The sequence below is a fragment of the Talpa europaea genome, assembly GCF_964194135.1.
Source record: "Talpa europaea genome assembly, chromosome: 13".
Taxonomy (NCBI): Eukaryota; Metazoa; Chordata; class Mammalia; order Eulipotyphla; family Talpidae; genus Talpa; species Talpa europaea.
The window spans coordinates 53,406,308-53,424,052 of NC_140080.1; the positions used below are offsets into that span (position 1 = coordinate 53,406,308).

The 17,745-nt window shown below is 42.5% G+C and overlaps 1 protein-coding gene across 1 annotated transcript in view; it reads left to right on the forward strand.

Moving 5' to 3' along the window:
- Positions 1-17,221, forward strand: part of LAMA1 (laminin subunit alpha 1) — a gene marked incomplete at both ends in the record, with an annotated part of 141,152 nt that extends 123,931 nt beyond the window's left edge. The window contains 12 exons of the mRNA XM_084252201.1: positions 1,914-2,028; positions 2,125-2,295; positions 3,058-3,209; positions 4,120-4,305; positions 6,025-6,160; positions 8,100-8,212; positions 10,471-10,660; positions 11,223-11,381; positions 11,895-12,048; positions 13,237-13,370; positions 16,223-16,445; positions 17,061-17,221. Coding sequence (XP_084108327.1) covers positions 1,914-2,028; positions 2,125-2,295; positions 3,058-3,209; positions 4,120-4,305; positions 6,025-6,160; positions 8,100-8,212; positions 10,471-10,660; positions 11,223-11,381; positions 11,895-12,048; positions 13,237-13,370; positions 16,223-16,445; positions 17,061-17,221 — 1,894 coding nt within the window. The remainder of the gene's footprint in view (positions 1-1,913; positions 2,029-2,124; positions 2,296-3,057; positions 3,210-4,119; positions 4,306-6,024; positions 6,161-8,099; positions 8,213-10,470; positions 10,661-11,222; positions 11,382-11,894; positions 12,049-13,236; positions 13,371-16,222; positions 16,446-17,060) is intronic.
- Positions 17,222-17,745: the final 524 nt, after the last annotated feature.

The window sequence follows — 17,745 nt, forward strand, 5'->3', positions numbered from 1 at the left end:
ATTTTTATAAGGACACCAGTCATATTGGATTAGGCCCTATCCGGATGATTTTGTCTTAACTTCATCATATCTGCAATAACCTTATTTCCAAATAAGGTAACATTTAAGGCATTGGGGTTTAGCGCTTCCACACCTTTTGGGAGGATACAGTTTAACTCATAACAATTACTTTGATTCAAACCACTATATGCCATATTAAGAAGTAAAGAAATCCTCTGGAGTATAATTAATGATCTTCTATCTGCCTTTAGAACATCAGAAATTTGTTACATGCAATATTTGGACACCTTCCCCACTTCCATTATACATCTTTATCCTCTCTATTTTTCAGTGTATCAGAGGAAAAATCATGCTTTCTGTAGACTTAGATGGATTTCCCTTTTTTGTGATTAGAATGAATAATGTATGTGGAAGTTGAAAGACCAACATCAGGAAGATGGATAAAAGACAGCAGAAGAGAGAAAGCCTTTTATAACACTGATTCATGTTTAGCTTTGTAACTTTAATAATTTAAATAACTTTCTGCAATTCATTGTCCTTAGTTTTGTAATGTTGGACTGCACAAACTAAGCTCTAAATTTCTTTCACATCATTAAAAATGTGAAAGACCAGCAGTCAAAACAAGATAAGTTGAATTCTTATACCAAATCTTAATATGTGGGGCAGCAATGCAACCACTAGATTTTATGGGTTGAGTAGCCCAGAATCTACTTCCCTACTTCCCCATCACCTTTTCTTTGCCAGAAATGTCTGTAAATTCCAAGGAAATTGTTTATAATCACTGTTCACCATTGGCCTTGGAAATGAATTACACTTAAACTAAAGGGAAACTGATTAATTGCCATAGGTCTTACACCTCTTCCAAGACAAAGCCAGGACCAGAAGCCAGTTTTCTAACCACAGGTTCCAGATATTATTCCTTGACATGGTGACTTCAGGTGTTCCTATAACCACAACTATGTTGTAGTTCATCTATGAGTTGCCTAAACACCACACTGTAGATATTCTGCTCTAGGAAAATATCCCAAAACACACTTTCTTGCTAGAAAAGATTTGGGTATCATCAATGTCAGCCTCCTCATTCACAATGGGAAAATCTGAGATTCAGAAAGGTTGAAATTTCACCTAAATCATGTAGTTACTTAGTAGTCCACAACTTGTTGATTAACACAGAGAAGTAAATAAGACATGACTCTAATGGGAAACCATGTTACTACAAAGTTCTGGGACTAGCTGATTCTGAAGTACATAACGTGGAGAGGTACAGCAGTCTCCAAATTATGGAAACGAGAGCCTGACACTTCACAATCTCACCCCAACTCCTATTAAGAAAAATATGGTACTGGCTTGAAGTCTAAGAAATAGGATTTTGGGTATTGCCAGATGTCACCAAATGCAATTAACTCCTTCAGGAGAAACTTCATGAAAAGTATGAGCAACAGCCACCGATTCACCAGATATGTGATCCTAGGAGATACTATTGCCTGTTTGCCCCCTGGAAGCAAACACTCTATTTAGCATGGGGACTGGGTTGCTGGAAGCAAACACTCTATTTAGCATAGACACTGGGTTGAAGTCTACGTGTTATATTTTCATTGTGGTAATGCCCAATTTTCCTTGGTCTGTGTTTTCATAAACACATTTAAATTATAATGACTATAATAGTTTTTAAACATATTTTAATGTTAAATATTAAGCACATTTTTATCTCAGTAGTTATCTAAATAATCAAACTATTAAATCCCATTTCTTTCTTTAATCCTAAGAACATTCATTTGACCTGAAGGCCTCACCATCACCATCCTTCCCACACAGAAACAAATTATCCTTATCTATAGGCCCATTTAAATTCCTTCTTTCAAAAATAGAGTTATAAAGCCCAAATTTTGTTGTTCTTATGTCCTTCCCTACAGGAAAGGTATCACCAGCAAAAACTACGTGGGTTGTATCAAAAACCTGGAAATATCGAGATCAACCTTTGATTTACTCAGGAATTCCTATGGAGTGAGAAAAGGCTGCATACTGGAGGTGGGAAGCATTGAACTAACATTGCAGTAAGTTCCTAACCATGGATGCCTCAGCATGAGGAGTCCTAACGTGCTTTGTCTTCCCCTTTGTGACCAGCCTATCAGAAGTGTCAGCTTCCTGAAAGGTGGCTATGTTGAATTGCCACCCAAGTCCTTGTCATCAGAATCGGAATTATTAGTGACCTTTGCCACCAACAACAGCAGTGGCATCATCCTGGCTGCCCTGGACAAGCACAGGGAGAAGCAGGGCCACCGACACCCCCACGTGGTGAGTAGGTTAAAGCCATTGGGCCAGGACTCAGGAAACACTGGCTGGAAAATGACTTGACTGAGTCATTTATTGTAAACATTTATTGTAGTTGTGTGCCCTGTTGTTTATGGGTGTGCATTTGTTAATAAGTAAAAGTTATTGCTGGCTTTCCCATATTCTGTGATGTCTTCATGTTTACATGATCCATCTTGTCTCGCTACTATAAAGAAAGATGCTTGCTGTCTTCTGCTTTAAAACTCACTGGGAGAGCACATACTTGAGTTTTCTTCAGTATGTTCCTCTTTATTCCAAGGTGAAAACAGCAATTCCTTAAGTTCATATAGAGTTCTTTGGTATACTGCCCCATGTGTCAGGATTTTCTTTAAATGTCATAGGGTTGAAAGGAGCAGGCAGAAAAATGTGACTTGTGACAAGCGCAGTATACCAGCAGTGGGAGACGTGAGAAGAGTTGGTTTCCAATATTTATAATCCATTACAATACTATAGGTGATCCTTACCCTTTCCTTTATTTAAACTTGCATATATCATGACATTTGAAGAGACTTTGGAAAGCTGTTGTCTTAACAATGTAGAGGTCATGCACCTGCAATTTATTGAGTACTGTTCTCTACTGTGCCCCACATTTTACAGACATTGCTATGAAATTATCGCAACCATGCTGCAGGGTGAATGAATGCTTGATCTTTGTCAGATGGTCATTTTTAACATCATATACTAATTTTTTTTTTCCTGTGGGGATTCTCTGTGCAACCCTCCCAGCCCTTCTTTACTATCATGCTGATTGAAGGCCACATTGAAGTGCATGTTAATCCAGGGGACGGAACGAGCCTGAGAAGAGTGATCCTGCGCGCGCCCCTGGGCACATATGGCGATGGTCAAGAACATTCTGTCTCCCTGATAAGGAATGGGAGGTACTGATGTGATGAGGGATCCTTGTCCTGGTGCTCTTTGCAGTGAAACTATGGTGATGACTAGTATGACATCTCTAATATTTGGGGGTTTTATAGTTCCAAGATTATTTTAGAATTTTGCTATAATTGGGCCTCCCTGGTGGCGCAAGGGGTTCAGCATCACACTATGGGGCAATCTACAGCCTCTGCAGCACGAGTTCGATCCCTGGCTGGCCAGAGAGAAACCCACATGGTGCAACAGACCTCTCCTGTCTCGCCTGCTGCTCCCCTCAGCAGTGTATTTCAGTCGGTCTGCCTATTCTGTTTCCCACTCTGTATCTGGTGGATCCTCTCAACCACCTGCATCTCTGGCCTGTACCCCAGTTCTTGTGTGCATAGATAAATCGTTGAAAAAAAAAGAATTTTGCTAAAATACTGCCTTAGAAAACTGATTACTAAGTTTCATCTCCTTCATTGTAAGATTTTTTAATTGAATACTCCTAATCTTGCCTTTTATAGGGATTCAGTATGAGTTGTCTTTACATTCTATTATTTATCTGGCAAACAATATGATAGCATCAGTAAATGCTCTTACATCAATGCTAAATAGTAAATACTAATAGACCAACAGTAATAGACCTATTATTTTAAAATTACACTGCACATTTCATCACAGGTAAAGAAGTAAAAGAAAAATGCCTCCCAAAAGTAATTGAACTCAATAATATTTAATAGCATTCTATTTAATTTTAGAGAGTGCTCAATTGTAAGTTTTAATTTGCAAGAGTAACCTTTTTATTCACAATGTCATGTTAAAATGTGTCTTCAGGGAACTTTTATTATTAGGTAAGAACTTGTAGACTGATGTATTAAAATATATAATTATTTTTCATTTTATTTCAAAGCTTTTATTTTCTCCTTTGACCTATAGAACTATCACTGTCCAGTTGGATGAGACACATCCTGTAGAGATGAAGTTGGGTCCATCAGCGGAAAACAGAACAATAAACGTATCCAGCCTGTACATAGGGGGGGTTCCAGAGGGTGAGGGGACATCCCTGCTCAAGATAAGAAGCTCATTCCATGGCTGCATCAGAAACCTGATCTTCAACATGGAGTAAGTGGACCTGTGCCCGTGGGTTGATTTTGCATTTCCTCATCCTTAGATGCTGAGTCTTGACATAAACCAGCAATCTAATTTTGCTATTTGAAATTGTGTAAAATTCTACATGATCTTGAATAACAAATGAACCCCAATGTTTTGTCATAAAGTCTTCCAAACAGATTTTATTGGATTAGAATGATAGAGAGACCTGGTCCTCAATTTTTTTTTAAGATTTTATTTATTTATTTATTTATTTATTTAGTTAGTTAGTTAGTTAGTTAGTTAGTTAGTTAGTTATATAAGCACTGGGTACAGTCAGAAGTGCAGGAGGGTGAGAGAATTCACCAGAGCCAGAGCAGGGAGCAGAGCAGGCAGACTGATGAAATACACTGCTGAGGGGAGCAGTGGGTGTGGCAGGAGAGGGTTACGTGCCATGTGGGACCCTCACCAGTGGCCGGGGATCGAACCAGCACTGCAGAGGCTGCGGGCAGCTTCGCAGCCCAGCGCTCAAATGCTGTGCCATTAGGGGAGGCCCACTTTTTTTTTTTTAATATGGAATATTAGATCCACAAGATTGTCAATCAACAGCAGAGGTCAAATGCACTTTTGGCATGCATTTAAGAGAGTATAGAGATTTTGTGATGCATGTCTCTTGCTATCATGAACTTATAGCTATAAAAAGAAGCCTTTATAACTGGGCTACTTGCAGCTTAGATTATTAATGTTTCGTCCTGAAATAATTACTGTCTCATTAAGAACTGGACGTCTGTGTTCTATGTGGCATTCAGGATGAGGAAAAGAATTAACATGTGCCCAGGGGTATTTCATTTCTCTTCACCCAAGCCCTGCCTCTGGCAGGGTCAGCTTTCTGAGAACAGAAACCTTGCCCTGACCTGTGGCACCAGACTCTGCACGGGGAAACTAACTGTGTGCCAAGTATCAGGTGACTGCAGCTCCCTCCGTGGGGGCTGCCAACTGGCCTTGTGACCTTGAGCAAGGACTTGGCTCTTTCATGGTCACAGTTTCCTTTTCTATGAGACAACCTTTTAGGAATCCTTGATACTTGCAAGAATAGAATGTTGCATTGGATTTAAACACAATTGTGTCAGAGTTTTGTGCTAGTTATTTGTATAATTGCTACATATATTCACCCAATTGTCTTTATTAATTTTTTGATTAATTAGGCTTCTTCTTGTTCCTGAAAGCAGTGAAGCTGGGAGGGTGGTAGGGTAGAAGCGTTTCTGTGATCATGTTCTGTGTTCATCCTTCAAAGGCCAAAAGTGTACGTGTACACAGGAACACGATGCAAGGGCTGCAGAATAAAGGGATTTATGACAAGTGTAGGTCACAGCTTCCGGGAAAAGGAAACCTGTAAGAAAGAGACCAGTGTTTAATTGAGACAACTGAGGAGTGCTGTGAGAGCCAGAGACAGCCCTGTCCGGAGGCCCAGGTTGCAGGAGGGGATGATGACAGCATTTGAGCCAACTCTAGAGGGAAGCTCAGGAATGGCCAGGGGGTCATGGGGTGCAGTGGACCAGAAGGGTTACCTTCAGGCAGAAGACTCAAGAAAGAAAATACATAAGATGGACTTCTAGTCACTGTGAAAGATGCTCAGTGTGGTTTATCTAAGAGTGATATATTAATGGTTTTTAAGTGTTCAGTAATCAAATGACATCAGTTCATGTTGGCTTATGATATCTTAATTTTGCAAACACTGTTTTTTTTGTCTAGACTTTTGGATTTCACTAGTGCAGTTGATTATGAACAAGTGGACCTGGACACCTGCCGGCTTTCTGAAAGGCTGAACCCAGCTTCCCCTGGAGAGGACAGCGAGCTCCTGCCAGAGCCCCAGCCTTTACCACGTCCAGTAAGGGGGCTTTCTCAGTGATACCAGTCAGGCCCAGTCAGGAAGAGAGCACAGCCCAGAGGATATTAAAATGGGAACTTCGTTACAAAGGTGTTGGGAAAGTTGAAGGAGCAGGAGGAGTGATGATGTATGTATGGGGTGGTGGAAGGTGCTTGAAAGGTGCTACCTCCAGGCTGAGCCAAGCTGCTGAGGGAAGCTGAGCAGAGGGTTCCTGTGGGAGCTGAAACCACAGAGAAGACAGCCCTGCCAGGGAGGATGCCTGGCCTGGAGGCAGCAGGAAGCATTCCAGCTTCTTCCATCTTCTCTCTCTAATCTCTCAGCCCTCTGTGGCAGAAACCATTTTTCAAAGGAGTCCTGGGAAAGCTGTGACGGAGTTCATCCTGGTGGGGGAGAGGGAAGCAGAGCAGGGTGGGGAGTGGTTCTCTGAGCAGACTTGCAGATGACAGAGCCCAGCATTGGACACCCTCATTAGGTTGCCACACAACAATGGGTATTTTTGACAGTTTCTATGAGAACTCATTATCACTTTGGATTTAGTCAGAAACATGAAACTAAGTATTTAGGGTAAGCCACTATGCACACCAGTATTGCTTTAAAAAACAGATTTGACCTTTGCGGGAAAAACTTATTTTGCCCAGATTTTAATAGCAGTTGTTAGTTTTAATTTTCTTTCCACCCCCACTTCTGATTTATTTAGTTCCTAGGTTGAAAGTGAGCCCTCTAATTAGTTAGATGGTGGTGCAGTCCTGCGGAAGCAGTACCTCCCCATGGGGCTAATGTGTGACATCAGGACAGCGTCTGCCTGCCCGCGCCAGGCTGGAAAGCTGAGTCTGAGGCCTCATGTGGTTTGAAGTCAGTGTGCAGAGGGAACTTCTGGCTCACATGCTCTACCCTTGGGGGTTGGGGGCACCTCCAGCTTGGCTCCTCTTGGCTGCTCTTGTCCCCTGCTCCTTTCCATGAAGAAGTAGAAAGGTCTGGCCAGGCCTTTCCCCTGCAGGCATTTGCAGTTTTCAGGCTAGTGCTGCAGCTGTGAATCCCCTCACGCCCCTTCCCTTCCCCCCCTCACCCCCAAGCTATAGAGAAGGAAGAGAGTAATAGCAGGACCTTATCCCCTTAGACCTGAGAAAATTCCTGGGAATTTAACTCAAGTGGGATTAAGGTGAAAAATAGAAGTTCTGACTTCCTTTATGAAGAGAGAGAAGTAAATTACTTAAAGAAGATTAAATCAATGCAAACATGTATCTGTTGTTGTTGGTATTCTGATACCATTGTGCTAACATGCCACCTTCTTTTTTGTTTTTTTAACTGAAATGATGGTTTTTAATGGGAACCAGAGGTATAGTTACAATTACAGGTTCCAACATAAAAAAACCCATGGGTGGTCAGGAGTTGGAAGGTTACAAAATAGTGAGGGTAACACTGGGTACAGGAAGAAGAGCTGTTCCAGAACATCACATGCCAGGCTAATATGGCCTCTCCCTGCGATCCTGTCTGTGCTCACCCCTGGAATCCATCTTGCCAGAGCCAAAGCCACCTCTGTCCCCACCACCCTGGCCCCCTTGGAAGTCCCCCGGTCCCTGCCACAGCCTCAGTAGCCGCCCCGATAATAGCCGCCTCTGCCACCATGATTATCATGTCCATAGTTACCCCCCACATGAGAGCCTCCTGGTCACCCTCCTGGGCCATCTGGTTTAAGGACCTTACACTGGTTGCGTTCATTCCTCCAAGAAAAGTTCATATTCTCACAGGTAGGGTTAGGACATTTCTAGTCCCCAGCTCGCTGCTGTCCACCACCACCACCTCCTCCACTGGGGAATCCTCCCCGGCCACCGCCACCACTGATACCATTGCGCTAACATGCCTTCTTCATGGAAGAACTTGTGTGCTTAGTGGGGACCCTGGCTGTGTGTGGCTAAGGGCCCCTGTGCATCCCTCATAGGAACAGTGTGCCTTGGAAGGAGCTCCAGAGTATGTCCCCGGCGCTCACCAGTTTGGCCTCGCACAACATAGCCATTTCGTGTTGCCTTTTAACCAGTCAGCTGTCAGAAGGAGGTAGGTGTTGTTTATAAAGTCTGTGGAGGCATCTTGCTACTAGATGAAATGGGGGAGGTATTTTTCAGCAATGTGGTCTTTTCTAGAAGCCTGTTGTATTTTATTATGGAATGCTTGACCCGCAACAAAAATGGCAGCCGTGAGAATGAAGAGATAGGAATGCTGCCTTTGTGTACAATGGACTCTTAGAACATACAAAAGTGGGATTCTGGCAGTTTGTCCTTGATACTCCTTTCTTGATGCTGGTTGCCGCCTCTCTCTGTGGATGCTGGGAAAGTACCAAGAGGCAGCAACTGCCCATCATTCTGGGAATCCCACATCCCCTGGATCTATCATCATCTGAACTTTCAACCCCTTTTCTCTGTAAGCATTCACTAATCTAATAAAATTGTCTACCCAAACTTTTCCATTCTCTCCTCTTCCCCCAAAATCTTGGGGCTTTACCCATACTGGTCTGCATGTTTCATCTCACTCCCAAGGACCCTTTAGTGAAGCCACTCACATCCCCCAGATCTCAGGGCCTGGGGCTGGTGAGGTTCCTTTGGACTCCACTTTTCTCTCCTAGTCTCCTTTTATTCTCCGTTTCAATGATGTTTCAGGCTGCACCTGTGGTCACTGGCATGTGATCACTGCCCCGTCACTCCCTCTTCAGACCTTGACTCCATGGCTTTTTTCTTACAATTTCTGCCATCATGCCCAGGAACTCTGCAGCCACCTGATACCTGGCCTTGCAAGTTCCCAGACTCCTATCTGGCACAGATCTTTCCCTCCTTCCTCCTCAGAAATCCTCTCCCCTTGGTGATGTGTCCACCCCACCTCCTGAATCTTGACTTGAAGCATCCTATTACTCACCTCTCCCTCCTCATTTCTACTCTGTTACCTCCCCCCACAAGCAGTTCTTCAACTGCATCAAGATCCCTAAATTGTTCTGCTTTCTCACTATCATAACCCCCTTCTCTAGCTTCCACAACACAATTTAGCCCCCACCCAGATAGGTTCAATGTCATTATTGCAGGTTTTTCTTTCCAAGTTCCCTTAACCCTCTCATCTTATTCACAGTCAACCCAGGTGAAAACCACACTTGGCCCAGTGCCAGAAGTCAGCCGTTGGTTAAGGCTATAGAAATGCATTTCTCTTTCCTCCTGGTTTGACTTTTAAAGTCATGACCACAACTCTCAGATGGACCCTCCAGCTATAAATTTCTCAAATATCTACATGGTTTTATTTTTCATAGCTTCTCCTCTTATCACAACTCTACATCCCTACAGCCTTTCCTCTTGCCTCCTTCATGGGCCCCCTCCCCAAAAGAACACTCCCTGCATTTGCCTCCACTCCTCTGCCTCTTCCTTTGCCACCAAGGTGGAAGGGCCCTTGTTCCCCCTCTCAATTGTCCCCCATAGCCTCCTCCCCTCAAAGACTCAGGTCGCATCCATGTCTCCCTTTATCATACATGATCCCATCAACAATAGACAAAATCATCATCCCTTCATCAAGAGTGATGGAGAGGAGCAAACGCTTGTGCCAGAGACTGTCTCAGTCTTTTGCACACCTACCCTTACTTAGTTCTCATAGTTACTCTATGAGGATGGTATTCTTGACATGTTGTACACAGGGAAACTAAGGTCTAGGGACATCTAGGTCACCTGCCCAGAGTCACACAGCAGAGCTGGGAGTCAGGCCCAGGTACGGTGGCTTGAGAGCTTTTCTTGTCATCAGTGCTCTAGTCCCTCTCCAGTGGTTTCTTTCAAAACAGACACTCCCATCTCCACCACCCTCCCACCCAAAACCTAACAGGTGTTTATTTCCTTCTTTCACTCTCCAAATTCAGCTCATCAGCAAGTCCTATTGCTTCTTCCTCCAGAACATCTCATGCGGTAGTTCATCTCCTCCACATCCCCCTGTGCCACCTGGTCAAAGCTACCCACGGCCTCTGGACTGCTGTGATGGTTCCCTGCCTAATACCTTCTGTCACTTTCACCACATCTGATCTGTTCTTCACATCAGAGATGCCTTTTCAGATAGAAATTAAGTCGTGCCCACTCCCCTTCTAACGCCTTCCCTTGACTTCCCATTGCAGTTAAAATCCATATACTCTGAATCCATGAACAGATAAATGAATGAAAGAGTGAATGACTTTCTCCGGAGATGTCAAATATAAATGTTGAAGCAACTATTATGTTCTCTCCTGAGGCTATTTTGAGAAGTGAAATGAAAGCTCTTTTTCTTTTTCTGAGTGCTGGGCTCTTGTCTCCCCGCAGGCTCACGGTTGAGCTCAGCATCCGCACATTTGCCCCCAGTGGCCTGATTTACTACATGGCTCATCAGAACCAAGTTGATTATGCCACCCTCCAGCTGCGTGGGGGCCGCCTCCACTTCATGTTTGATCTGGGGAAAGGCAGAACCCAGGTCTCCCACCCGGTACTTCTCAGTGATGGCAAGTGGCACACGGTAGGCTCTCAAGAAGCTGTGATCACACCTCTCTCTCTCTCTCTCTCTCTCTCTCTCTCTCTCTCTCTCTCTCTCTCGTCTACTGCATTTCACTATCATGAAATTATTCCCTTTGATTTCCAGTTTGCATTCTATACCATATCTGCCTCAGACTGTAAGCTCTTTACAGGCAGGGACTTTTTCCAATTCCTGGACTATCCTCAGGGCCTAACTCAGTTATCTGACAACTAAAAGGCACTCAGCAAATATGATGGAATGAATGAACGCTACAAAAAGTGTTCTCACAGGACAAGAAGTAAATCAAGCCCACCATGTCATGAATGGGCCAAACTTGAGATCGTGAAATTTGTTTTCTCATACCTGGGCCTCTGGAGCACTTTCTGTTCTAATTGCTTTACCTGTGCCTGCCTTGGGCCATCTGCCAGGCTCAGTCTCTTCTCAACACTGGCTGTGGCCATCTGAGCCATCCTTTAGGATTTCACTCAGATCATTACACTGCAAACAAATGGATTAATATTTTCTCAAATTCCTTATAACTATGGATGTTTTTATTTTGCTCTAGGTCAAAACAGAGTACTTTAAAAGAAAGGGCTCCATGACAGTTGATGGCCAGGAATCCCCCCTGGTGACCACGGTGGGAGATGGTACTACATTGGATGTGGAAGGAAAATTGTACCTAGGTGGCCTTCCCTCCGAGTACAGGGCCAGGAACATTGGAACCGTAAGCAGCGTCTTCTGTGGGGGGGTCCCTTTGCCCTTCACTCTGGTTTTATGTTGTAGAAGAACATGTTTTTGTTTCATTTATCATATTGGAAACTGGAGCTTGGCAGCAAGATACAAACCCCTCAAACTCCACCCCTAGATTGTACTGGGGCTTCCCCTGAAGCCCCACCAACCTCTCCTGCCTGTTAGTGAACATTTCTCTCTTCATAGCCACTTTGCCCAGTACAATTTAGGGAAGTTTAACAAATTTGTATTTGGAGATCATTAAATTCAGCATTCTTGACTCCTGCAATATTTAATTAAAATAATAGAAGTCACTGTTAACTGCATTATTAGCAAAGATACTCAAATTGTGGCTCTAATAGACATTCATGTGAAATGTTGTGGCAATTTGATTTTTTAAACCAAAAGACAATATTTTTATTTGTTTTGTTGAAGTACAGGAAAAACTTGTCCTTGTGCTTCTGGTTATTATACTCAGCACCATCTACTTTCACATCATTTGGTTTAGATCACCCACAGCATCCCCGCTTGCATTGGAGAGGTGACAATGAACAGCAAACCGCTGGACAAGGACAGCCCAATGTCTGCATTTGCAGTCACCAGGTGCTATGCAGCAGCCCAGGAAGGGTCTTTCTTTGAAGGAAGTGGCTATGCAGCTCTGGGTATGTATTATCAACAACCTCAAAGGATATCTTTGGAATTCACCTATTCACTAAGATGACATGGATCCAGGAATTACTTGGTAGGGCAGGACCCACTGGACAAGGATGCAATGAGACTACATTTAGTGAAGTGACCCTGTTTATTCTTGATTTTTCAACTTGTCATGTAAAAGCCTTCTCACTTTTGTGCCATGCAGATGGCCTGGCTAAGGCATCCTCCTACCAGGAGGGGTGCAACTTCTGACAGAGGGCACTCTGTTTGGCTGGTTTCATCTGTATTTTCCCCCAATTTTATGTAAATCTCCTCTATCCAAGTGAATAATGAGCTTTGAATTTAAAATTAGCAACATAAACTTTGTAACCCAGCCAGCCAGGCAAGTCACATTTGATGGAAGATAATAATTCCATTTAGATTGTGAAAATAGTAATCAATTACAAGTAGAGAAATAGAAATCTCTCAAATGCCTCAGAATGTAAATTCCTCAAGACTCATGCCTAACCTTTGTAATAAGTCTGACATCCCCATTTTATATTTAATGTACCTGTTTGCACTCACAGCCAGTCTCCTTCTGGCGCGTGTTCTGCCAACTGTACAGGGAATTGTATTTCTCTGACTCCTTTGGTCATAGGGTTCCAAGGAGGAGCATGAAGGGAGAAGGTGAAAACCTAGCACACTTCTATCTGTCACACTGTGCTCCTGAGTGCTGGTGACATCACCAACTCCCATTGTCCATTGAATACTGGGCATGGTTTAGCTTCTCAGCTCTCTGTCACTTGAGTAAAACTGTAGTCAATTAAATCCCAATTTAAAGAAAACCAAGTGTAGACACTAACGAACTCAGTAAATGATGCCCTACCCAGTCTATAGTGTGATAATAAAGTGACTCTTCTGGGTATATGATGAAGGGTTGTGTGGATGGACTCCTCTGGACAGCCCTCTGTGGCTGTAGATGAAAAATGCACCTGCTTCAACTCTCATCTGACTTAGCCCAGCTGATCACCTATGTCCTCTTTACAAGTGTCCCTTTATCCTACATATGTGCAAGCAGAGGCTTAGAGGGTGGGGGTAACTGGCTGGTGGGGATGGAGCAAAATGTACAGCCAACTGGCCCACCCCACAACCTTTCTGAGCCTGAATCTTCCTGGCTGGCAGAGTTCACCCCTTACTCAGAGAGTTCTGTTTTTCAGTCAAAGAAGGCTACAGAGTGCGATCAGACATAAACATCACACTGGAGTTTCGTACCTCCTCAGAAAATGGAGTCCTCCTGGGGATCAGCAGTGCCAAAGTGGATGCCATTGGATTAGAGATTGTAAATGGCAAGGTGAGTGCTTAATCTTGATGGGCCCCCCCTTATCACCTCAGTATCAGAGAAAGCAGTTGAGAAGCAGTAGAATTACCTACATTCAGATTTCTACTGATCCAGTTTAATGAAATAGAGAAATGAGTTAATATTAAAAACATAATCTAACAAGATTTTAAAATAACTTTACAATTTTGAAATTAAATTTAAAGCAAAACTGCAACAATATAAGAAGGTTATTTTTTTCCCTGAATCATCTGAAAGTTGCTGACCTGATGTCCCCTTTTCTCTAATATGTGTTCCCTTTTTATTCGAAAATAATTACAGATTCATAGATGCTTTCAATGAAATATAAAAGGAGGTCCAGATGCATGCACCTGACACCCAGGCTCCTCCAGCATTAGCACCTTGCATACCTCTAGTACATCATCAAATCCATAAAATTGACTAGTTACACATAGATGTGTGCACACATGTGTGTGGCTCTCCACAGTTGATTTATCAAGTGTAGCTTTGTGTATCCACCACCACAATCAAGACACCTAATTGTACCATAACCACCAGCTCCCTCCAGCTATCTCTTTACTGACTCCTCCCCCGCCACCACTAATCAGTTCTCCCAATTATTGTTTCATGAATGTTATATAAATGAAATGATGCAGTATCTATTCTGAAATTGGCTTTTTACATTCAGCCTCACTTCCTGGAGGTTCATCCAGTTTTTCTGTGCCTATCAACAGTTCATTTCTCTTTACTGCAGAATATTCCATGGGATGGATGTGCCACAGTCTAAATTATTTTACAGACAAATTTATTTTTTTTTTCTGTAATTCTTGTTTTTTCACTTCCAGCCCTTGTTTTTTCACTTCCTTGTTTTTTCACTTCCAGCCCTTCACATGATGTTGACAAAATAAATTCAACAATTAACACTACTCTGATCTCTTCTGTTTTATACATGACTCCTTGGTTTCTCCCAGTTCTCATTCTCTATCACCATAGGGGCCATCTGGGTGCAGGCAGGATGTAGGGAAGCCGCACTTCATTACTCTCTTCTTTTCTGTGGGCTTTCTGACAGCTCTGTTCTCCTGGTCTTCAAGCAGCACAGCCTGTCTTTTATGCACTAGGCCACTGAAGGGGCCTGGCCAGTTGGAGTGACCAGTGAGTAGCCTCATTTGAGTCTATCAGGACTACTCCTGGAGATTTTCCAACAACCCGCACCGATCAGGGTCCCATCCCAACTGTCAGGGGCACTCTGCTGCTTCATCTGCTGCCATCTCCCATGTCCCACAGCGGGTCCTATGAGAACTTAGTAATGGCTGCCACGCCACATGGACAATCAAAGTGATGGTCTCTCAGGCCCTCTCTCTACCTAACTGCTCTTTGCCACCATTTCTACTGTGGCCAGCTTGGGTGGTGGTTGTTACAGGACTAACATACTCATATTTTCTGTGCTCTAGATTCCCCTAAACTTACTATTTCTAGTATTTCCCTGCTTAGTCATCACAAGATCCCCTGGGATATTCTAGAATGGGGGTCAGGAGGATATCAGAAGTCATATCTCACATTTTGCCCTTCATTTTCTCCCTATGGTACTTCATCTTTACATTGAAACAGAACTATCTAGAGCATATTGCTGCCTTTCTACTCTGTAGTTTTGAACAAATTATTTTTCCTTATCTGTACTTCCTTATCTGTATTGAAAATTTTTATTTTTATTTTTAAATATTTTTTAAAGATTTATTTATTTATGCATACAAGAGCTGGGGTACAGGCCAGAGGTGTGTGGGGTGAGAGGATTCACCAGAGACAGAGTAGGGAACAGAACAGGTGGATTGACCAAAATAAATTGCTAAGGGGAGCAGCGGGCGAGTCAGGATTGGTCTGCTGTGCCATGTGGGTTGCTCCCTGGCTGGCCGGGGGATCAAACTCATGCTGCAGAGGCTGAGGACAGCTTCATAGGTTGCAGTTTAACCCCTTGTGCCACCAGGGAGGCCCCTAAAGATTTATTTATTTATGCATACAAGAACTGGGGCACAGGCCAGAGTTGCTGGGGGTGAGAGGATTCACCAGAGACAGAGTGGGGAGCAGAACAGGCAAATCTACTGAAACACGCTACTGAGGGGACCAGAGGGTGAGACAGGAAAGGTCTACTGCACCATGTGGATAGCTCCCTAGCGGCTGGACATTGAACTCATGCTGCAGAGACTGCGGATAGCTTCATAGTGCTGTGAGTAACCTCTTGCATCACCAGGGAGGCCCCCAAAATTGAAAAATTGTGTGCCTATTTGCATATTTATATGACACATAAAAATGTTATCAGTAGTTGCAAAACATGTAATTTCTAATGTATATTTACCTCTATCATTGGCTTATTGTTACAGTATTTTAAAATAATTTTAGTAGCTGCCCAAGGGTTTATAATACACATCTTTAATCTGGCAGAGTTGACCTTGGAATAATACTGAGTAAGTTCACATACAGCATATGAATCTTGCAACAATATACTTAGGATTCTTCTCTTCCATCTTTTGCAAGACTTAGATTTTCAGTATTACCATTTTCTGTGGTAGAGCATCTGCCATTGCCTGTTATCCTGAAATGGAGGCAGTGTCTTGATCATGCAATGCTATGTTGATGGCTCAGTCTTGTTCCCATGGCAGTGGCCATTTGTCCTTTCTGAAATTTCTGGAATAGAATAGCATCTGAATCCTTTAAGAGGCAATTTTTCAAAATCTTTTTTTTTTATAGTTATCCCTTTTTTTGGCAAAATGATGTTTTTTTTTTCTTCTCTAAGAGCATTATATATATAGAAAGACTAAATTCCTTAAATGTGGAAAAATTCACCCAAATATTTGTGTATGTCTGTTTTTTAGCTCTTGTTTCATGTTAATAATGGTGCCGGTAGGATAACAGCTACATATGAGCCCAAAATTTCCAGTACTCTCTGCAATGGGAAGTGGCACACACTTCAGGCTAACAAAAGCAAACACCGCTTGGTGCTCATTGTGGATGGAAATGCAGTTCATGCTGAAAGTCCACACACCCAGTCCACCTCAGTGGACACCAACAACCCCATCTATGTCGGCGGCTACCCTGGTATGTATACATGCTTGCCCGCGTACTTCCAGGGGAACTGTCACTGAGGCAAGTCTTCGATCAGATGGATTTAGAACATTCTGAAAAATACATGGTTTGGGCGACAAATCTTTTGCCATTTTAGAGAAGCTGTTTCAAGATCTAGGAATTCTTGGAAAATTAAAAATAAACTTCATATGTAAATTGATTAAGACTCCGAGAACAAGAGATGTGAGGTACAGTAAACTGCATGACTTTACTGAGGCGACTAATCTTAGGGATGAGTAGGAAATCATTTTAGGACAGCTAAATCATTTTAGAAAACAAGTGTGTCTTATACTCTCACATTAATTCTGGATTCACGTTATGCATTTCAGGTGTTCCAAGTAATTGTTACAAATGAGAATAAAGTAAATATCTTTTTTAAGACTTTTTAAGTACAACTGGGTACTTTAAAATTATTGTATGTTAAAAATATTCTATGAATGCTGGTATTCACTGAAACCATTTATGTGAAAAAATATTCTTCTAATTTTGATATAGAAAGCACTTGAGATTATTTTTGTTCCTATTGTGGTACCCATGTCGCTTTTAAAAAAATTAAGCAAGAATTATCTTTTCTTTTATCTCAAACAGCTGATGTAAAGCAAAACTGCCTGAGCAGCCAGACTTCCTTCCGGGGGTGTTTGAGAAAGCTGACTCTGATTAAGGGCCCACTTGTGCAACCCTATGACTTCAGCAGAGCTTTTGACCTACAAGGAGTTTTCCCTCATTCCTGTCCTGGGACTGAGTCCTGAACTTCAGGAAAATTCCTCAATTGGGAATCATTGTTTATATTTTGAGAGTTGTTTTTGTGAACTAAAAACTCTTCAGTTCAGATTTCACTTCCAACTCAGGTTGTTTCCAGGTAGAAACATTGCGCTTACGTTCAACTAAAACCATGTGTACAACAAATACCTCCATTAAATAGATTAAAATATAAATTGAATCCATTAACCAAGAGTGATTCAGTAGTATGTTTTCCAGTTTCCGTATATTAGAGGGCTTTCTTGCTTTCTTTTTGTGGTTGATTTCTAATTTGATCAGAGAGGATGCTTGGTATGACTTTAGTCTTCGTGAATTGTTGATACTGGTTTGGTGACACTATAGGTGGTCAATGCTGGAAAAAGTATTGTGTGCAGAAGTAAACCCACACCTATATGGACAGTTAATCTATGATGAAAGGCCAAGAGTATACAACAGAGAAAAGAAAACCCCTTCAGTAAGTGGTGTTGGGAACTGGATAGCCATATGCAAAAGAATGAAACTATACCACTATCTC